The sequence below is a fragment of the Limulus polyphemus genome, unplaced genomic scaffold (assembly GCF_000517525.1).
Source record: "Limulus polyphemus unplaced genomic scaffold, Limulus_polyphemus-2.1.2 Scaffold36, whole genome shotgun sequence".
Classification (NCBI taxonomy): domain Eukaryota; kingdom Metazoa; phylum Arthropoda; class Merostomata; order Xiphosura; family Limulidae; genus Limulus; species Limulus polyphemus.
In genome coordinates, this window is record NW_013665646.1 from 777,290 (window position 1) to 801,096 (window position 23,807).

Below are 23,807 nucleotides of genomic sequence, written 5' to 3' on the forward strand. Positions count from 1 at the left end.
TCCAAATTAAGGGAAAAAATATCAGGAAGTATCACTTAAAGCAGCCTTTTATCTAGAATATTTCTTTACTATTCCAGAAATTATAAAAATGTCTCACTATCCTGCAGCAGCAAGAGTTAGTGAGATACACAAATTAGCACTTGTGGCAGGTTTCAGTGTCAAAGCCTAGACAATACAGCAACAAAAAACTGTCATTGAAATATGTTTCTCAGAAAGTTTTTAATTGAAAGATCATGCTTATGAAACCATTATAAATTAAGTTACTCTTATAATAATGGTCCCTTAACAGGGGGCTTCATTATTAACTTGCAAATTTAGGTTACAACCTATTTGAATGTTAATAATCAAAAATCAATTGATAAATATTCAGTTATATTTATAACAGAACTGAAACTTAACAAGACTATTCTATATAGGTTTGCTTGTTTTTTTTTAAGTTGCATCTCTTTTGTTTTTCTTTTTTTTTGGTCAAGGATTACTTTGATATAATTAGAAAACCAATGGACTTATCTTCTATTAAACGAAAACTGGACACTGGCCAATACCAAGATCCGTGGCAGTATGTTGATGATTTGTGGCTGATGTTTGATAATGCTTGGTTGTACAATAGAAAAACATCTCGTGTTTATCGCTATTGTACAAAGGTAGGTTTTTTTATGTGGGATGAAACAAACATTTTTAGTATTATCTTTGTTTAAGGAAATACATTTTAACAACAGAAATGTGTACGTTTCAACTACTGATAATTGAAGATTACTGTGTATTGTAAGGTGATTTGACAAGTAAGTGCTGTTTTAAGATTTACAAATTTATACATTTATTAAAGGATGTATATAATAATTTGAAATTTACAGTATATTGTCATTTGACTTTAAAAAATTTACTTTTTATATCTCATTGTTATGAATAACTTTTATACCTCAGAATATCATTAGATTTAATATGTAAGTATTTCTTGTATCTTCATTTAAATAATAAGAACAATAAAATTTACAAAAATTGGAAAACTTTATTATGTAGTTAGCGGAAGTGTTTGAGCAAGAGATTGACCCAGTGATGCAGTCACTTGGTTATTGTTGTGGACGAAAATATGTCTTTCAGCCTCAAGTTTTATGTTGCTATGGCAAGCAACTTTGTACTATACCTAGAGATGCAAAATATTGGAGTTACCAAAACAGGTTGGTTATTATGACTATTTAGATATATCTATGCACAAAATTTTTGAAACCACATTGATTGTATTATTATTATTATTGGTAACCATGATGTGTTTGATATGTATATTAACTTATTTTAAACCTTTGATAAAACTTATCCACTGTATGGTAGTTTTATGTTAGTAAGGCTAACCATCATTGTGATCCTAGGTTAATTAAAATACAATAATTATTAAAATGATAATCCTGTGTATCTGTTTTAAAGGGAAACTGGTTTCATGTACATTAATAAATTTTTCATATTTGATTTTAATATCATCTAAAAATTATTTAGCATTTGCTGCTCTCAGTAAAGGAATGCAGTTTCTTTTTTAAGATTAAGATAAATAATTAATAGACTTTTCCTTTTTATATAAAATGATTTATTTTAACTGGGAATACTAAATAATAAGATAAAATTATATATTATTTTACCTAATATAAACATTTTCATGTATGCCTTTTTTTTGTTTAACTTATCCCCAGAGCTATATCCTGCATCTGCCTTGAATCTCTTGAAAAACTTTATCATTTTTGAAATGATGTATCTCAAAAACTTGCAGAATAACAATAGATTGCTTTTAAATTTGATGATGAGGAACCCACTTTTTTAGAAAATAAACATTTAGGGATGGCTTGACTGGATAACGAAGTAAACTTTATTATAAATGTATGATATTTCAGCAAAATTGTGTACCTGAGGTTGACATAATTTTGTGAAAAGGTTGTACATTTATAATAAAGTTTTCTTTATTACCCAAAGACAAGTATAGTTAAAACTGCATAGACGACAAAAATGTCAAAATTAAATAACATTAAATAATGAAGTTAAATAAGGAGATTAATCTACAATCTGGGGATCCTATAACCATCTGGTTTAAATGGATGCTTTTCTTTCCTGTATATTTTTCCATTTTTTGTTCAAATTTTATTTGCTATCTTATGTAAATTTTAATCGCTATTTATTTATACTTTATCTAATAGATGTAATTTTCCTTAGAATTTTCATGCTCAACATTCCAATTACTATGCATGCAAGTTCTTTGAATTCTGTGCATGTGCCTTTGTTGTTAACTGTACGATCTGACGAACAGCGCTAGCTTGAAACGTCATCCTTCTTTAAATGAAAATATAAAATAACTTCACGATTGTTCAGTCTATTATTTAATTTTCTTAATTACCCATTCAAGCTGTCTCTAAATGGTTATTACAGTCTTTTGTAGACTTAAGTAAACAAGATAATTCATTCAATGCAACAGCAAACTTCTGTTTGTCACATGATTTTGACAGTTGATCTTCCACATGATTTTGCATTGTGGGAGGAGCCTCTGGACATAGCTCTTGTGTTGCTTTCATAGTCCTAAATCAATACGACTTGAGATTCCATGAGAGATTCCAAGTTTATCTGTATTGGAATGGTGATCTTACATTACCTCTAATGACATATTGTTTAACTTTATTATTTTCCAATGAACAACTGGTAGGCAGTTGTGGAGTAGCCTTTTCTTTCCCTTTGATTTGTTTAGTCACGTCATCCCTTGACTTACTGATAAAGTGCAGCCCTACAGGGTACTTTTTTTATTTCATTTTGAAACACAAAGGTTTCATTTCTGGCATGCTTTTATAATAGCCTGTAATGTAACCCTCCCATAAGAGGCCAATTTTAGGCATAATTTGCATTTGAAAATCACCACATGCTAGATTTCAGGGCTTTTAACCTTTATAGTCACAGGCCATGGGGATGTTCATGAGCAGCCTAAATGGATATGCAGATTGGTAATATAGAATGTGAATAATCCTTGTGTATATCAAAACGTTTTTGTCTTTTTACTATGTACCATTTTTATGCATTTGTTTTCCAGTTATCATAATACTGTTATGTACCAGTTAATAGCTTTGTATTCTTTTTTTGGTAAAAATATTGAGGTTTTTTTTTCCCAGATATACTTACTGCCAGCGATGTTTTTCCGAGATTCAGGGTGACACGGTTACTCTTGGTGATGATCCAACAGCACCTCAAACGTAAGTTTCTTTTATCAAAATATTTCAAAAAACATTTGATAAAAGTGTTTTGTGATGATGCTTGTAGTTCAGAGAATGAATTTCAATGTTTTTGTATATATTGAACTGCTAGTGTTTGTCTATATATATATATATATAAATAAATTAAAACATAGTCATTTGTGTAGAAAATAAATAGTTTAGGTTAGTGAGTATCAAAAGTGAAACTTTTGAAGTTACAATAACAACAATAAGTACTTTATGTGTAGGACGATCCCAAAAGACCAGTTTGAAGAATTGAAAAATGATCACCTAGAGATGGAACCGTAAGTAATGCATTTTGTTTTCCATTACACTATTGTATTTGTACAGTAAAAGTATACCCACCAGTTGCTTAAGTAAGAAATTTGTTACATTAGTCAAATATTTGAAGAAAAAAAAGGTATATTTTAAGAAAGAAACTAGTAATATACATGTATATGATATTTTACAGTTTGAAAATAAACACCTCAACTGAGAGCTGGGAAAATACTTATTCCTTAAACAGTGCAATTAATAATCTATGTGGGCCCAGATTGGTCCTGTAGTAGAACTCTGGATTTTGGAGTTGGAGAGCCAGGTTTGAATCTGTGCAATTCCACAAAATATTCCCCACTTTATAAGTTGTGGATGTATTATAAGAATGACAGTCAAACCTGTAGTAGGGTGCTCCTAATTGACTGCCTTCCCTTTTGTCAGTAGCTCAAAATTAGATTTGGTGGCATAAAGCCTTTGTAGCTTTGCCATAAATACAAACAATCTTTGTTGAGGAAAAAACGTAATTCTATGAGAAAAATGTTCCTTTAGTTACATAAGCTGTAAAATAGTGTATGGGTGACTTTACTGTAGCAGTAGATCTTTTATGAACAAGTGAAGACTAAGACTTGGTGAGATTCAAACCCATGACTTTATTAACTGATCTGGTGCTCGTAGTATACCTTACTTGTAACTTATATCTGAAAGTCAGCTATAAAAACCACATGTAGATGATATAGTGAATTTTATCTGAACATTGATGGTTTTAGCAATACTTTATTTAACTACTAAAGTAATCTTCAAACATTACTAGATTTATTGATTACGCATGTCATTCACAACTGAAATTTTAGAACTTGTTAGTATTCTGTTGTATGTTTTAGGAGTAATAATTATTCTTGACTCCAGTTTATGACATATGTTTTTTGTGCAGGTTTGTAGAGTGTATGGAATGTGGTAGGAAACTTCATCAAATTTGTGTTATCTACTTTGAGAGTATCTGGCCAGAAGGGTAAGTATGCTCCTGTGTGATTTTAATATTTTACCATATATTTGAAGCTATTAAGGCACAATGAGAAAAATAACAGAACTATGTAAATAAAGAAAGGTTTTTCTCAAACACATGTGATAAAAATTATATCTAAAGAGCAACTAGTTATTTTGAGAAAAGGTTTTATTCCCAGCATCTCTTTACACTGGTTTACTTGAGCACCACTGGTTGGATACAATACCATTATGTGATAACGTAAAATAAATTATAGATAAAGAGCTTTCTAGTTACATGGATATGACATTTACATCAATAAACCTTAAGTATGAATAATAAGGTTAGCTTTGTTACAGTAATTATTTTTACATTACCTAGCTAACTATTATTTATGTTTTAAAAGCAGTAAGCCATTTTGTTTTACAAGTTTAAAAGAAATTGGCCAAGATAACACAGAATATTTATGGGATTTTGAGCCTGTTTTGCTTCACCATATAGTAACCTAAATTAATTTAGGTATGTCAGTAATGTTATGTATACAGTAACACATAGTATTTATTTTGTTTGATCTCTGCAACAAAATTATAGAGGAAATAACTATAGTTCAGTGATATACTTATATTAACAGTTGCTTTTAGTGTCTTTTTGCTGTTTTTATACAATTAGTTGAACTCTTTATTATAGTTGGGGAGTTAGTAGAAATTGTTGATTGATTGATTGTTAGGCTTGTTAATTAATTACATTCAACTAATCAGTAATTCTCACATGAGACAAATATTTGTATTTCCAACTTGCATTGAGTTTTTTCTTAAAGCATTTTTGAACTAACCCTTGTTTAATATGATAGACATCTTTAGGTACAACAATTTATGATTAAGTTACTTTCTTAATTCTAAACTTTTGTGCATGAAACTATGTCATATACACAGTATATTATGAAATTTGTAACAAGCTAAAACTATAACACTGTTCCTTGGGTCTTTCCTTACAAATTTCTAAAAGACTACTAAAACTGTGGAATAAACATTCATCATCATTATCTGTGGTGTTTTGGCTTGATGACCTGGAATGTTTGGAAATTAAAGAATTCTCCTTCATCCCCACTCTTTTTTTGGAAGATGTATATATATAGTTCTTCATGAGGAGGGAAAAAATTAAATAGAAAATTCCAGGGACCAGTGGATCCAATGTTGTAGTGTGAGATGGGGATCAATAGATCTAATTCCAAATAATTTGGTGAGAGGTGGGGTGAGGAATGGGAGTACACTGAGAAAATGTACTTTCACTGATTGAGCACTGAAAATTCTAGTAGACCATTACCTGAACTGGGAGAAAAACATCATGATATTGAAAAATCTCACTAGCTAACAAGATCTGAAGACTGTAGAGAGAGCGATGTACAAAGTAGTTAGCTATGAGACTCGTCAACTCTGTTGTAAAAACTGGTAAATTAATTGCCTTTTTTTTTATGATTTCAGGTTTACTTGTGATAACTGTCTAAAGGCACAAGGAAAGAAGAGGAAAGAGAACAAATTCACCAGCAAAAGTGAGTAGTATTTGTGAAACTTATATTATTTCATATGGCCAGTAAATATACATGTTTTGTTTTCGTACATTTTATAAATAAAAGGAATATACAGCCAATATATCAGCAAACCTGATGACTAAAGTCACATTCTTTAGTGTTATCAGGAATGGTAGACATTTAATAACAGAAATATTAGTTGCTTTATTATAATAGTATTAAAAACATGAAAAAGAATTAACCCCCTACAGCCCATGGGGAGGGGGTAATGCCACCTCTGACCTTGTATTAATAGAAATTAATTTTGCAAAATTTATTTACTTCAGTTAGCTATGAAATGTGAGGTTAGGTATACTATGGGGTGTGGGTGGTAGTACTTTCCTCCATCATTTTTGACAGATTATATACTAGTAATGCAAAAAAAAACAACAATACATAACATAGGTAGTTACTATGCCATCTAACATAACCCATGTAGTCATTGACCCAAAAGCCAGTTTTTATGCATATACTGTAGAAGGCCTAATGAAGTTATATGCCAGGCCACTTTGTTGGAAGAAATGTGCAAACAAAACTCGTCTAAAGCATCTTTACCATTACATAATACAGTGCTAATGTTCACCATGGACTTAATTAACAAATCTTGTAAGTTTTTATAATAAAAAAATAAAAAAATAAACTGCTAAAGCTATTACTTCGGGAAAATAAACACTTAAGGGAAACTCGTTAAGTTAATTTATTATATTTCCATGGCATTCAACTAATTGAAAAACCATAACTAACTTACAAAACAAAAAACCCTCCTTAGTCTCTAGGAACCTCCAAACTTAGTAAGAAATTTTGACCTTTACAATCTAGCATAATTACACAATGAAAAAAAGAGAATTCTATGGCAAATAGATCACTAGAAAGGAAATGATATAAGGTTTAAGATCTTATATTTATAATTTTGTTAGCTTCAGAAACTTGAAAATTATTAAACAAAAACATGTGGATAGTTGAACTTTACAGTTCTTGATGTTTACTTTTAAAAATATCACTGTTTTCGAATTATTTGAGCTAAATTTAGTACTCAGGTAAATGCATAGTTTACAGACTTGCAGCTGAGTTTCATCCACTCTCAAGTTATACCTACACTGGCAGAAAATTTGTTTCCACCTTCTCAATAATAAATACAATAGGGGCAAAAATTGAAAATTAGGGCTAGCAATTTCAATTATTTTTATTTCATCCAAAACAAATGTTAATAAAACTTGCATCAAAAGAAACTTTAAAATCTCAACATTTGAGTTATTGATTTATTTTGTAGATTTATTTTGTGTATTGGGGTGATGCATCAACAATGTTTCAAAACTTGGTGTTACCAAGTTGCCCCTGTAAAATCCCAAGATACCATGGCTGACAATGGTTGATTACCACATTGATAATTCTAAGAATAGCATAATGTTAAATCAAACAAGCTATATTTGTTCACATTGCTTTACTGATAATGGTCTTAAAAAAAGTTATTTCCAGTACTGAACATGTTTGATCTTTTTTTTTAGAAATCATACCTTATCTTAGTCTCAGGAAAACTGTTACTTGTAGTTGATATTTTAGGACATGCAAGATCTGGCTTTGGTGTATTATAGTTACATGTTTGGTGATGTTAGAAATTATACCTTATCTTATTCTCAGGAAAACTGTCACTTGTAGTTGATATTTTAGGACATGCAAGATCTGGCTTTGGTGTATTATAGTTACATGTTTGGTGATGTTAGAAATTTTACCTTATCTTATTCTTAGGAAAACTGTCACTTGTAGTTGATATTTTAGGACATGCAAGATCTGGCTTTGGTGTATTATAGTTACATGTTTGGTGATGTTAGAAATTATATCTTACTTTAGTCTCAGGAAAACTGTCACTTGTAGTTGATGTTTTAGGACATGCAAGATCTGGCTTTGGTGTATTATAGTTACATGTTTGGTGATTTAGAAATTATACCTTATCTTAGTCTCAGGAAAACTGTCACTTGTAGTTGATATTTTAGGACATGCAAGATCTGGCTTTGGTGTATTATAGTTACATGTTTGGTGATGTTAGAAATTATACCTTATGTTGGTCTTTATAAGGAAATATGTTTAATATTGTCAAGTGCAGTAGATAGGTTAAGATATGCAAAGTCTGACTTTGGTGTGTTATAATTACATGTTTAAAATTCTATGGATATAAATTGGTTTGTTTTTCATGCAACCGAGTTGATAAGCTGGGTATAATATTTTTAATAACAAATCGTGCATAATGTTGTTCTCTTTAAGTATAAATTATTTTGTACATTATGATTATGAAAAAAATATTAAGTATTCTCCATGCATATAAAAGTTACTCTTTTACTGGTCAAACTTAATGCTGTTTAAGACTAAATATATATTTTTTTTCCGATAATTATTTTGAAATGTTTCATAATCTTGGATGAACCAATATTGGGTGAAAAAACATACCGGTAAGAATAATAGTCATTCCGTTAATAACTTGTTAGAAAATACTGGAAGTTGTAACTGAAAAATTCTGTGAAATAAATCTGTTGAGGGAATTTCAACAACTATTTCACTGAAAATTAAACAAAATACTGCAAAATCAACAAGTATCAGTAATTATTTATTCTTACTCTTTCAATTAATGTATTAGTTTTTCGATACACTACATAGTCCCTTCAAATGGCATTGATAATGACAGTAGAGATGTTAATCAAAAACGTGTCAATATTACTAGAAGTTTTGCAATATCTACAAGACATACCTGCTTCTCATTCCTGGTTTTACGTCGACCACTTTATCTCCGCTTGCTACAACCCTAACGGTAACTTCACCGGCACAAGCTTCTTTCTTCTTCAGAAAATTATTCACACGATTTTCAATGTAATTTCCTAGCTTTGTTTGTTGTAGTCCTGTTTCAGAAAAGTTTTAAATAATTATTTCTGCACATTTTCCATGCCTGTTACTAATTTTGTCATTTACTGAATTGTAACCATTGATCCAATAAGAGACAATTATGAGAGGAAGACTTTTACTGAGCAATTTTAATTTTCAAAAATGTTCAGTGAAAACAAAATCTACTGAAGTCCATTTATTTTTCTGTATAATGGCTCTTTCTAGAATCAAACAAGTAACGGCCTTAAGAAGTTTCGTTTTCCAACTCAATTAACTGGCAAAGTGTAGTTTAATCTTAGTTGTAACAGATAAATTTTGTATGTAAAAAAAATTATGGACCTTTTTCACTTTTAATTCATGATGACAGGAGTACTACTAAGCACTAAAAGTTTCCAGGCTTATAATGCAAAAAATGTGGACTCTCCCTCTGCCCCCCCCCAAAAAAAATTGATAAACTGTTCTTAATTTCTTATCATTGGGGTGATATATTTTAGTTTTATAATTGGTCTGGTAGGTCAAGACGTATGATAGTTTAGTCAAAACAACCTACAGGACACACTGTGTTATTGAGAGGAGTGATAGTTAGCTATTTCCACTTTCTGTAGCTCGGACTGTGGTAATCCAAACTATAGCATATTTTTAGTGGAAGTGCTCTACTGGATCTTTACTTCACATACCAGTGTTCAAGGCAATCCATCAACAAATACATGATATATAAAATCTCCAATTTTAGTTGAATTTTCTCCCCCTTTTTTTTATTCTTCACACTGAAAGTACAGAAACTTTACTTGATAGAAAAACATACTTAACTTTCATGGATTTTTTTTTTTAATATGGTACAATGATAGATCTTTACAGCCTACAATTAGGCCTCAGATTTGGTCTACATATTAGCCACATGTGCAAAGTTATTCAATAAAAGCTGCTCAGTTTATGCAAAAAATCATGTGAGCTATGAGTGTAAAATTTTTACTACAACTTCGCCTAAGAGTAAAGGTGGGCTGTTTTTAGTTTTTGTTATTTGAATTAATAATGGGTGATTTAGAGCAGCAAAACTATAGGGTGAAAGGACGTGCAGATACACAAGTATTGGTTAGGCCAAGCAAACTAGATTAGCAGTTTTTAGCTCAAGTTTTTGAAAGAATCATACGGGTGGACATTTATTATTCATTGCCAACTTTTAAGCACAAATTTGTTAAATTTTATGAAGTTCTTCTAATTAAAGAGCATTTAGTGTCAAGTGATAGCTTAAACAACAATGCTTGATATGGCTGTATCGAGTGCAGCGTGTGATAATAAGAAACTGTTAATCTAGTTTCCATGGTGTTACTGTAAAGGAAGTTATTAACACTGTTTTAACGAGAAAAAACTACCACCATATATTTTATAATGTGGTTGGTTCTGTAAAGTATGGGTCTGTTGGAAATAATAGGATTGCAATCCAAGTTAATATTATTTACTATTGGGTTTTTCTTACTTGCTGTGACTTGTTGATGTGTATTGACAAAAAGTCATGATATCTAATCGAAAACACCTTAGGTATGAAAAAAAGGGTGCAGCCAGAAAAGGACTGAGTGTGTGATTTAAACAAATTTAATCAAAATTGGTGGCCTAATTGGTAGCTTCACTTTTAGCATGCACATATTTTGTTTTACCCTCCGCTATGCCCCAAGTTGAAGAAAAAATACAGCTTGGCTAACTAATGAATGTTAGTTTTTGATTAGATTTTCCTGTAATCAACTCTAGATAAATTGGATGTATAGAACCTACTTAGCTCTTATAAAGTAATAGTACTGTTTATCTCAAATGGTTGAGGCTTTGTTGTTTTTATTTATATCTTCTATAGGTAAAAAAAAAAACTCTTTAAAGTTTTACTAATATAAATAAGTATATATAAGCAGTGGATTTGTTTTCTTATTGCTATTCTAAATGTTTTTTTTTTTGTCCAGATACGTTGAAACTGGACAGATACCAGAGCAGTTTCCATACCGAGCCAAATCACTTTTTGCTTTTGAAGAAATAGATGGTGTAGAAGTCTGTTTCTTTGGAATGCATGTTCAAGAGTTTGGATCTGAATGTCCTATGCCAAACACAAGGTATAACTGTTTTTTAGAAGGAAGGGGATTCATAATAAACATGAAAAGGGTTTAGTTAAACATAGAAACATTTTTTTCTCTCTCTACATTTTCTGAACAGTTACATTATGTGACATTATTTCTAACAGGTTGTGTTTCTGTAAGTACTTTAGTTGTTATAATGGAAAATTAGTTTTATGAACCACTACTTGTGACACATCTAGTTCACTCTTGTCATAACACACACGAGATTAAAAAATTATATCACAAATATTTTCACTCTTAAAATGATGCAATAAATATAACTTTAGGTAAAGGTTCTTAAAAGATAATTGATAATGCTCATGTTGCTTCCATGCATGGTGACAAGTATTCACTTTCTTATAGTATTAGCTCGTCTAGACATTAAAGTACATCAGTAATAGACATCAAAGTTAAATTTATCAGCAAGAAACATATTTTGTAGAAATTTTTCAGTACAGATAATGACTGCAGCAAAAAAAATATTTAAATCAGATTTTTATTGAAAATACTTCAGTATCTTAATAAAAATTATTTTATTACAGTAACAAAAGTAATATGCTTAAATATTACATTTATAAGCTTAAGAGTCGATCATTGAAGGTAGGAGCATGAGTAGTAATTACTGATTTGAATTTTATGGTCATTAAAAACACTGATGGCTTTTTCAAAATTATACACATATCCACTAATAAGAAACACCTTGTGGATCAATTTGAATATATTAAAATGTAAAGAGTCTTCATTTCAGTCATTTTTCTGGATTACCTTTTTAACTTAAGTTAACAAATTACTAATGTGATTGTCCACTACTTTAAGCACCTTCTGTTAAAAAATGAAAAAAAATTTCAGTTGAAGATAAACTTTTATCACATTTTTTACCTCATGATTTGGCTTGAGCTAAGGTTTCATATCATGTGCTGCAACAATTTTATACACATCAGTCATGCACTTGAAAGTTTGACATATCCCATTAATGTACATCTTAATTTATCATCGATGTAGGGCTTCAAAAGGTCTAGATGGACAGTTTACTTGTAATTTGAATAAATGCTTTACTTGTTTATTTATTCCATAACATCTAAATATAATGCTATTAAGTTTACTGTACACCAGAAATAAACATTAATAATAGCATTATGTACCTAATGTTGTTATATATAGTTCCAAAGCTGTCAGTTAAATTAATTGTAAATAGGCAATTTTTTAATCAACACTATAAAACAATAATGATGAAATTAATAAAAATCAAAAACATTACAAAGATACTCAAAAATCAAATTTAATTTTTCCATTACCAACCCTTGTTGTCATAATTAAAATTAATAACAGATAATATACATATATATTTAACTAGCAAAAGAGGGGTAGAAAATGTATATTATAACTTGCATTTTTACTTGTTTGCAAGCACATATACAACCTCTGGTTTTATATGACATAGGGAATTAATAAATCATTAGGTGCATCTGTATATTTTTGTTGGTGATTTCAAAATTATTAATCACCTCTTTTATATAGTAAGTACCGGTAATAATATCCATTGGACATTAGCTTGCTGGTCAAAAAAATACATTGTGTTATAAAAACTGATATTTCAGTTATAATTAAAGCGTTATGAGCAAGTGATGTTACAACTATAATTAATATGATGAAATAGCATGCATCATTTGAAAAAGTGAGCCTCATTCCATTCACTGCTAAAATCCTATTGTTTCTTGAAATGACAAAACCTGTGATGGGTATATAATGTTCATGATAAATTTACCCTTTTTCTGGTTCAGATTGATTTTGATGAATTCTTCTAGAAGTAACTTGTGTATGTGTTTAAAAGTATTGTCTTTATGAAAATTTGTTTACTTTTTTTGTATTTATTGGAACTAAGTAATTATGGATTATGAAATAATTTTATCAAAGTAACACTTGTGTGGTTTGTATTCTATTGCTTTTAGACGAGTTTACATAGCATATCTGGACAGTGTACATTTCTTCCGACCAAAGCAGTTCAGAACAGCCGTGTACCACGAGATTCTTTTGGGATACCTGGATTATGTAAAGCAATTAGGGTATGTTGGTTTAAAGTTTTTATTTAGTATTGAGAATGTTAAGTACACTTTATTTGTAAATAAACACAGTTTCATGGAACTAGTGTAGTTTGATCATTTTTGTTAAGAAATAAAAATTATTTTATAATATATTTTTATATATATATAGTGTAAATAGGAAAAGTTTTAAAAGTATATGTGCGTAACAACTTTGTTATATTTAAATAATTTTAAAGCACTTGTGTTACTTGATGGAAATAATTATTACTAAATACTTAAACAGGTTTACCTTTATCTTACATAACAGTAAAAGTATAGTGTTTGAGAAATTACATAGTTGAGCTTTGGGGAATATATGTGTGGAAGCTAATCCAATGTCCAATAGTTCTGCAGTTTCAATGTATTGTTGATACCATTATTATTCAGAAGACACAGCAAGAAATTTTATATCACTATTTCTGCAGTTTTAGTGTATTGTTGATACCATTATCATTCAGAAGACACAGCAAGAGTTGATACTATTATTATTCAGAAGACAGCAAGAAATTTTATATCAGTATTTCTGCAGTTTCAGTGTATTGTTGATACCATTATTAAATAGAAGGCACAGTAAACAACATTATATCACTAGTTCTGCTATTTCAGTGTAGTTTGATATTATCATTCAGAAGGCACAGCAGGTAATATTATATAATCTTTTACATTAAAGGAGTGAAGTAAGAAACCCATGAAAACATATTAGGGTTTACAGATTAACTTTTTCATGCATTTGCATGTTTTTTTATAGCATTTTCCCAATGAACTTAATGTTTAAGGACATTAGTGATTGTACATGAAAATGATAGCTAATAGTCAAGCTATTAGTAAACTATTGTGGCAGTATGCAATTATATTCTGTTGTAAAAATGTAGATTGTAATCGTGTAATTTAGGTCTTAGAAACAATTCTGTAACTAAATACTTTTTAATATATGCAATGGCATACATATTTTATTCCTGCAACATTTTGTGGAATGCTTCGGTTTATGTAACATGGTTTAGATTTATTCTTGTTTTGTTTGTACAGTGAGATAATTATCTATGAAGGTATATTTTTAAATTTTATTTTGTCTGTAAAAATTGTTACTTTAGGATAACTACAAACAAACAGACTAAATTACTAGAGCTTGACTATATTAATAATTATGGGATTTAATTGAATAATAAAGCAAAACACAAAAGTAATAATAGGAAGCATTTATTAAACATTTTGGAATAAATTCTTCCTGTTATTATGCTCGTGTTTTTATTAAGTTACGTTTTCCAAAAAATGAAGTGAATTAATTTGTAAACAATACCTGTAAAATTAAACCCAATGTGGTTCTACTAGTATATAAATGAATCTTTTGTATGATTATATTGAAGAAAGTGGTTTCTTGAATGTTATCAGTTTTCACAGTAGTTAGTTTCTTATTTTCAACTGCCATTTCTAAATTTTAACAAGGTACACAATGGCACATATCTGGGCCTGCCCACCAAGTGAAGGAGATGATTATGTCTTCCACTGTCATCCACCAGAACAGAAAATTCCCAAACCAAAGAGGCTACAAGAGTGGTATAAAAACATGCTTGACAAAGGAATTATTGAAAGAATTGTTTTGGATTATAAGGTGAGTTTTGGCTATTGAAATTCTAAGCTTGATGTGATAAAAAAGAATAGGAACATTGATCACTGTAGACATTGCTTTTTTCCCCATCACATTTGGCTTTTTATAAGGGTTTTTTCCCCCCTTTAAACATTAGTTATTTTTTTATTCTTACAAAGAAATCAGTAAAAATATTTTAAATAAGTTCAATATTTCATTTTAATATTTATACAGTAAATTTGAATTTCCAGCTTAAAAGTAACTTTTGTTTTTTTAACTGATCATGTCTATGGACTATTTTGGTTAAGATGCAACTTTCTGAGTGAAAAATGTTTGTGTGTTGACAAAAATATATAGTGATTTCTTAGTTGTTTAAAATACCTACTAAAAGCTGTTTTTATTTTTAAAAAATTAGTATGTGAGAGCTTTAATAACATGAATAATGTGTATTCAGGCTCAGTATTTAGTAAGGATAAAATTCATTTGCTGAGATGTTCATTCACTAATAGGGCAGTTCAGAAACATTCATTTCTCACTTTGGCTTTTATGGTCATTTTTCCTGGCATTTAAATAATTTTTTTATAGTCTTAAAGACAATTAAACTTACATTATGACTGTATTGAAATAAATTGTAAATCTTTTCTTTTCTTTGGCATTATTGACAATGTAAGTTTAGTAGAGTCACTTCCATCAAAGTCACTGCACTGAAGCTTTATCACACCTTTTTCTGCACACATGAACATCAGATTTCATTTCAGTAAATTTTTACTTATTGGAATTGATATTTTAACACAGAAAATATTCAGAATTTTATATTTGTGTAGATCTGAGGAGTTTTGCCTGTAAACAGTGCATTTATCAGGGTTTTTTTTTTCAATTTTTCTGCCCACCTCAAAGCTTAGCCTTATATATTTTAAGAAACAGTCATCATGTAAAAATGTAATTAATATTAATTTCTGATCAAAGTAAGCTGCCCTCCAGTGGCACAGTGCTATGTCTGCTGAGTTACACTGCTAGAAACCAGGTTTCAATACCTGTTATGGATAGAGCACAGATAGACCATTGTGTAGCTTTGTACTTAATTACAAAGCAACAAACAATCAAAGTAAGCTGCCTACATAAACTGAAACTAAAAACATATACCTTGTTGTAAGTATAGCTAATTGAATATAATGCTGAAATTATGTTAATTGTAATGAGTAGAAAGCATTGTTTCATTAGTTGGGTACCCTTGATGTTAATGAAATGTTTGCTATAAGAAGTGCATCATATAAATGATCCATGTCTTGTTTCTCTTGTTATTTTTCCTTCTTTGTCATTGATGTTAGTACTACAAGTATGTGTTTTTTTCATGTGACGATAGGAATGTCACCATTCTTTATGAAGCTCAGCTTTAAAAATAGCTAAAGCCTGTGGTTGAAAAGTAGATTCATATGTATTTTCATCATTATATATTAAGTAAAATGGTTGTAGATAGAGATTTGTTTGTCAACATGTTATCCAGCTGAAGTTTCTCTAGGGTAAACAACTAATTTTTTATACATTCTTATCATATTAATTTTACTTCTGATAACGTTTTTATGTTTAATTGATCTGTGTGAAAGTTACTGGAATATCATTTTATGAAAAGACATCCCATAAGTTTAGTTATGTTTATCATGTACAGTAAGCATGGGAAAACTATTGAACATGTATTTAAGCACACACACAAATAAAATAACTTATTTCTTGAGAACACACTTAACTATTAGGCATAAATGATCCATGTCTTGTTTCTTCTGTTATTTTTCCTTTTTTTTTTCAGTGATTTTAGTACCTACAAGTATGTGTTTTTTTCCTGTGATGATAGGAATTGGTACAATGCTAGACAGAGGTAATGGCTGTGCTATTACAAAGGGTCAGGTTACAGGCCATTGATATGTCTTTGTCTGTAATCCAGTCGACTGCCTCAAATCTTAATTCTGGTAACATTGTGTAGTAAACACATTATAGCACGTAGTATTAATTTCAACCTTTTTTTTTTTAGGATATTTTGAAGCAGGCCACTGAGGACAATCTGAAAAGTGCAGTTGAGCTACCCTATTTTGAAGGAGATTTTTGGCCTAATATTTTGGAAGACTGTATCAAGGAATTGGATCAGGAGGAAGAAGACAAAAGAAAAGCTGCTGAGGCATCTGCAGCTGCAGCAGTGACCTCTGGTGGTGTGGATGATGAAGGTGAAGCAGAAGGAACTCAGACAGTAAGTATCACCTATTTTAAATGAGAGATTTGAATTTTAAGCATTATATATGATGTCTTCCGTATGTGCTGTTCAATATATTTACTCTAGTAAATTAGAACAAATTCTGTTGTTATTTGTTAGTATAAAACTTGCTTTAAATTTGTGGAAAACAAACTACCTTTATTGGCCTTTCAGGTACATAGTACTAAACCTGCTGTTCTTTACGACTGTTCAAGACTATAGTTGTTGCATGTGAGTGTGTTGCTCAGTCATTGAGCACTGTGGTAGGACATGTTATGCCACTGTGAAACTTTGAGATGATTTGTTACTATTTGTTTTCTTTCAGTCACTTAATAATTTCTCTGGTAAACTTGAATTTTTGTGTTAGTTGCATATTTTGGAATGTGTTGTATGAAAGTTACTGCCACATTTTTCTCAGAATCCACAACTTCATTGTGGTTATCTAATTACAAACTCTCAATCCACAATAACTTGTCTTTCAACTAGAGTATTCTTCTTTTTCTGGTTCATGAATGTACATAATAACAATGAAAAAATCTGATTCATCTTGAGCTTGCCAATATTTTGATAAAGAACTAATTGGTTCCAGTTATTGAAAAATTGAAGACAAAAACAGGAACGTGAGTGAGAGTTCAAACCCAACTGCCATTTATCCATTTCATTAGTACTATTCAAATATGTACATTTTAACCCCTTAAAATCATTGCCACCCAGAAAGGGAGATTGAGATTTTTTCTAAAAGCCAGTAACTCCCCTATTTTTTTGTTGAAAGTTTATCTAAGATATCAAATTGCGCACGGCATGCATGTATATACACTGTCTCATGATTTTTTGTGGCTTCAAACTTTGTTTGGCAATTGGACATAGGGTAATCTTATGCCTATGTTGGTACTATATGTATAACTGAGAAAGATGGTTACACACATTTTGAAAAATATCTAAATTTTTGCCAAAGTCCCAAAATTCTCATGACTTCAGCAAGTATGCACCTGAAATCTATCTTGAAGTGAATGAGTTTGTGCTGTGACTTGGGTTTAGTATCCTGTTATAGAAGTAATATTATTAATATTTGTAACTAAGGAAAAGTTATTTACATATTAATGCTACTTTTACAAATTTTCCTTGTATTTACTATACAAATAATGATGTTGGGCTTATTTAATTAACAGCAAGGAAAGAAGAAAGGACAAAAAAGTGGACGAAATAAAAAAGCCAACAAAAATAAAAATCCACAGAGGAAGAACAACAAGAAATCAAATATTTGTAATACTGGAAGTGACTTATCTGCTAAGATTTATGCTACTATGGAAAAACACAAAGAGGTAAAAGTTAGCCACGTTATAAACAAATTATACTTATATTCAGCTTCATATTTTTCTTATACATAACATCCATCATTCTAGTTTATGTATTCATAAGTAAATTTCTTACACTGAATAAGGATAAATTCAGCTATTTTTATTTTTTCAAGCAAAAGGATTTTGCCATTGGAACTCATTTATTGAAGTTTTTGAAGAATTACAAATATGGTAGCAGTGTTTTTAAAATGGCATTTAAACTTTAATTTGCATCCTGATTAAAGGTTCTGTTTAACTTATTCCCATAGAAACTATTTCATTCCTTAAAAAAAAAAGACATTAGTTTGTTATTGTAAAAACCTAAATGTCTTGTTGTTTTGCATAAATTGACAGTTTAAACTAACTTGTGTAGAATCACACTGATGACAAAAAAAGACAGTTGTGACTGCCAGATGTTGATCTGTGTGTTAATGGTTTATATTCAGGATTTTAATCGGAAGGATTTTGGAGCTAAAATTTAGTTTCTTTTTCATAATTTCAAAATGTTTATAATAGTTATCCATTAACTAAAAAAATTAACTGTTATTGCATCAGTTTCTTTTTCTAATTTATATGTAATGTTTTAAATTATTTGATTGTTCTACAAGTCACACTTTTGAACACAACAAATATCAGATTGTGAACCCATTTAATGTGGCTGATGCATAAATGGCCTCTAAATTTTTTTCTATTCTTTGGTGCTGATACACGTATGGATTCTTGCTTTTAAAATTCCCATGTAATGCATTAGATCATAAGTTTTGTGGTAATGTTGACCATTGACATTTTGCTACGAGTTATTTTCACCTTCTGTGTGTCAGTTTCCCTCAAGATGTCGAAGAGGCCTATATGATAATATCTCTGCCATGGCAGCATGGGAAAATTAGATTATTTTATGGATTTACTAAATAACATTGACTCTGAGTTGATGCAATGAACAGAAAAAATAGAGGCCGTCTATGTATCAGCCTCAGAGAATGGATTAAACTTGTTTTCTTCTTGGAATATTATAGGGGAAAATAATACCATGTAGTATAAGGTATCAGAAGTTATGGAACAAAGAAAATTTGAAAAATTTATAAAAGAGCAATTTTATTTGTTATGAGCGAGTAGAAAATGTCATTTTTTACTAACTGATTTGGTTGGTTTATAAAGCTGTCATTGTGTTTAGCGAATTTTGACAGTGCATTGCATTTTCCCTTTTTGTTACTGTTAGGTATTTTTTGTTATTCGGCTGCACTCGGTTCAAGCAGCTGCCAGCTTACCACCTATCCAAGACCCTGATCCTGTGATTAATTGTGATTTGATGGATGGAAGAGATGCATTTCTGACTTCAGCACGAGAGAAACATCATGAATTTTCCTCACTGAGACGTGCAAAGTATTCAACTATGGCCATGTTGTATGAGTTACACAACCAAGGACAAGATCGATTTGTATATACCTGCAACAGTTGTAAAGCTCACGTAGAGACCAGATACCATTGTACAGTTTGTGATGTGCGTATATTTGTCTTGGTCTTTATTTATCTAACAATTATCTTGAAAATATACACAGATTAATGAAGTAATATTAGTAGCTTATTTGTTTAAATTAAACTTTCAAGAATCTTTTCTATATGTATTGGAACTCTAATCTATAAATAGAAAAATAGTTTATTGAGATTATTGTATATTCTGTTTCTAGGATTTTGATCTCTGCATTCCCTGTTATAAGAAGGAAGGTCATATTCATAAGATGGAAAAGCTTGGTTTTGACTTGGATGATGGGTCTGCTGCTTCTGATCAGAAACAGGCGAACCCACAAGAGTCTCGTAGACTGTCCATCATGAGGTGCATTCAGTCACTGCTTCATGCATGTCAGTGTCGTGATGCCAACTGTCGACTTCCCAGCTGTCAGAAAATGAAACGAGTTGTCCAGCATTCAAAAATATGCAAGCGTAAAACTGTTGGCTGCCCTGTCTGCAAGCAGCTCATTACATTGTGCTACTACCATGCTAGGCTCTGTCAGGTTTGTTAAATCTAATATATAATATCATTTATAAAAACTAAAGAAAGCAGTTTTAAAAATGACAAAACTATTTACCTGTTAAAAAAGAGTATATATATACATACTGATGTTCATGTTTGTGGCTTGTTTTGGCTTTTAAAAGTGAATTTTAGTGGCATTACTGCAAAACTCGGTTTGAAGTCACTCTAAATACTGAAGATACAAACAAATTTGAATCACCAAAAAATATTCAACTAAATTTATGGAAAAATATTGTGTTTTAGTTGTATACAGTATACCATGTTATTAAAAGAATAATTAGTTTGCTACTGCTCAAAGACAATGCTTCTTGGATTGAATGTATATTTAGTTTTATTAATTCATTGTGTTCTCTTCTAGATTTAAAGTTTTTTTTTAAAAAAGTTGTGTTCTAATTCATACATGCATACCTTGAAAAGTCACTTTATTTGTTATTAAGTAATTGTTAAAGCAGTTTCATACATTTTGTAACTTTTCATACTTCTAGGAAGCAAAGTGTCTGGTACCTTTCTGTTTGAATATAAAACACAAGCTTCGCCAGCAGCAACTGCAGCAAAGAGTACAGCAAGCCCAAATTCTTCGCAGACGAATAGCAAGCATGGCCACCATGCAGAACCGACCTGTGGCAAGTCAGCTTCCTCAGCCTAGCTCAAGTGCCTATTCAATGCCCAATGAACCCTCTTTGGAGCCCTCAACACCAACATCTCATCCGCATCCAACTGGAGTTGGGATTAAGCCTGCAACATCAGGTCCACCAGCAGGTGCTCTTCAAGCTGTTCAAGCAGTGCAGGCTGCAGCAGCAAGACAGCAAGCCCCACACTTAGCTGGTGCTGGAGCTTACCAGAAAGGTAGCCCCATGGCTCTCTCTCCTACTAGTGGGGCCACTTTAATGGCAACCACACAAGGTCAAACTCAAATTGGACAGATGGTCCAAAACATGGGTAACAGAGTAGTGGGACTGAGTAGTCCCAACCGATGGGATGGATCACACTCTAATTATTCACAACAGGTTCCAGCACAGCAGAATCAAATGGCTGATCAACAGTTGGGGATTCGACAGCCAGCACAGATGATGGGGCCGGCTCCTGGCAATCCACCAGTAACTATGGGACCTCCACCAGCAGGACCAGGCATGCAGCGTACATCTCAGTTACCCCAGGGATTGCCTCAGTTGCTACAAATGTTACGCCTACCAGGGTCTGTTCAGCAGCAACAGAAAGTTCTACAGATGTTAAAGACAAACCCTCAGCTCATGGCCTACTTTATTAAGCATCGTAATGCCCAGCAGCAACAACAACAACAACAACAGCAGCAGCAGCATCAACAACAACAACAAATGATGATACCAAACCAGTCATCTATGGGAAGTGGTGCACAGCCAGGAATATCTGGGCAGCTTACACCCCAACAACAGCAACAATGGTTTCAAAAGCAGCAGTTACTGGCTATACAGCGACAGCAGCAGCAGCAACAGTTCTCTCAGTCACAACCTCCTATGTACACACCACGAGCACGCCCTACTCATCCCATGAACTTTAATCCCCACCAGCAGAATTTCCACCCAGACAGTGGGGGTCAGTACTCCTCTTATCAACAGCAGCAGCTCCTAATGCAGTCCCAGCAATTAAAACAGCAAATTTCTTCACCTAATATTCCCCCCATGAGCCCACAACAAGGCTTAATAGGACATCCTCAGACAGGAGCCCCTGTTGCCTCACCTCAACAGTTAATGTGCTCTCCACCTGCTGTTAGATCACCTCAGCCAATTCAGTCCCCAAGGGCTCAACCCGTTCCTTCACCTCGCCAACAGCATGCCATGTCTCCTCACCACTCTTCTCAAACCCACTCTCCTCATCCAACTCTAACTATAGCAGGAGCTACTCAAGTGTATGGGGGATCCAATCAGATGGCTTCCACCAATGACATGATGCTTACTCAGCTAACAAACCCTAGTTCATCACGATCTGGTGTTGTTAACCAGCTCCAGAACACAACAAACTCGGAACCTGGCCTCTCTAGAGATGACCTCACTCCACAGGAACAACTGAATAAATTTGTTGAAAACCTGTAACTTGGAGGTTGTTTACGTGTGTGAATAGAAACATATTATGAACTCTTGTTATGAATGTTTTCTGTGAAGAAAAAGAGGACTTTGTTTTCACTTAAGTTTAATGTTTTAAAATTTTATACTTAGCTTATAAATAAGACGTTAGAATTTGTCAGCAGAGAATGACACATTATTGTATTAAAATTAATTTCTATAAAAGGTTTATTGAATTCTCATGCTGTATAAAAACTTTTGTATAGTTTCGACATATATATGGGATTTATATGGTAGTGTACAGGTAGGATAAGGTCATGTAATTGAATGAAGTATTTACATTCTTGAAATTTTTTTGTTGTTGTTGTTTAAAGTTTTTTTTTTCCAACTGACAGTTAGCAATATGTTCAAATTGTGCATATGTAAATCTGTATTTCTATGTGTTACATAGTGCACACACACACACACACACACATTCAAAGAAAATAGGTAAGAATCAATAAATGGTATTGAGGCTGGACCCAAAGTATAGGTTTTCCGTTAACATTACAACAGAGTATCTCTTTACATAGTGACATTCCAATGATTATGAAATCATGTATACCCCAAAGACTGTGATTCCCTAAATAATAATAATACTAATTATAACTAATCATCAGTATCAAATGTTTTTTTCTTGGCTTCTTTTTATTAGCCTTTGAAAACATTTAATAATGAATGTAGTAATGATTTTTTTTTCTTTCAAAAAAGTGTTTAATTGTGTCTTATCATAATAATAATTAATAATGAGTTCAGGAGATTGATCATGTTGTATAGAATCTCATTTTATCTTGCATAAATTAGTTTTCCCATCATGTATTTGTAGTTTTCACGAAGAACTAGGGGTCAGTTGAAATGTGTCGTGTATCTTTTTACATGGTATTAGATACATGGTTTATTTCGGTGGGAGGTCTGTCCCACCTTCACATTTTTGTTCTGTACATTTCATTGATAGGTCACAGGTAGAAGACTACAAAAACATTGTACATATTGTATACATTTTAAAACTCGAAGTTTGAATAAAATCAAATATTCAAAAATTTACCAACATTTTTGAATATGTGTAATTATTTTTAGTTTGACTGTGTTATTTACATTAGTATCTCCAACAGCTTTCAAAATTGTGCCCTCTCTAAAAATCTCTAGAATTTCACAAGTACCTCTGAAATAAAATGAAAAAAAATTATTTAGTTAATTTGGGATGTTGATCTGATACGCCTGCTTTAGCCAGCTGATTTAATAGATGTAGATTGAACAAGAAATAATTTAGATAAGGTTTGGTGATGTATAATATTAAAAACAAAACACCAGATGTCCAGGTGGTTAGGGCGCTCAACTCGTAATCTGAGGGTCACGGGTTCGTCTCCCCGTCCCACCAAACGTGTTCGCCCTTTCAGTCGTGAGGGCGTTATAACGTGACGGTCAATCCACTATTCGTTGGT

The 23,807-nt window shown here is 31.5% G+C and overlaps 1 protein-coding gene across 1 annotated transcript in view; it reads left to right on the forward strand.

Moving 5' to 3' along the window:
- Positions 1 to 23,413, forward strand: part of LOC106460879 (CREB-binding protein-like) — a 71,694-nt gene extending 48,281 nt beyond the window's left edge. Inside the window, exons 13-27 of the mRNA XM_013920638.2 lie at positions 474 to 644; positions 1,021 to 1,178; positions 3,138 to 3,218; positions 3,467 to 3,523; positions 4,426 to 4,503; positions 5,958 to 6,025; positions 9,140 to 9,149; positions 10,864 to 11,010; positions 12,963 to 13,076; positions 14,538 to 14,703; positions 16,706 to 16,918; positions 18,091 to 18,243; positions 19,475 to 19,756; positions 19,944 to 20,267; positions 20,773 to 23,413. Of these exons, the coding sequence (XP_013776092.1) occupies positions 474 to 644; positions 1,021 to 1,178; positions 3,138 to 3,218; positions 3,467 to 3,523; positions 4,426 to 4,503; positions 5,958 to 6,025; positions 9,140 to 9,149; positions 10,864 to 11,010; positions 12,963 to 13,076; positions 14,538 to 14,703; positions 16,706 to 16,918; positions 18,091 to 18,243; positions 19,475 to 19,756; positions 19,944 to 20,267; positions 20,773 to 22,356 (3,606 nt within the window). The 3' untranslated portion in view covers positions 22,357 to 23,413. The remainder of the gene's footprint in view (positions 1 to 473; positions 645 to 1,020; positions 1,179 to 3,137; positions 3,219 to 3,466; positions 3,524 to 4,425; positions 4,504 to 5,957; positions 6,026 to 9,139; positions 9,150 to 10,863; positions 11,011 to 12,962; positions 13,077 to 14,537; positions 14,704 to 16,705; positions 16,919 to 18,090; positions 18,244 to 19,474; positions 19,757 to 19,943; positions 20,268 to 20,772) is intronic.
- Positions 23,414 to 23,807: the final 394 nt, after the last annotated feature.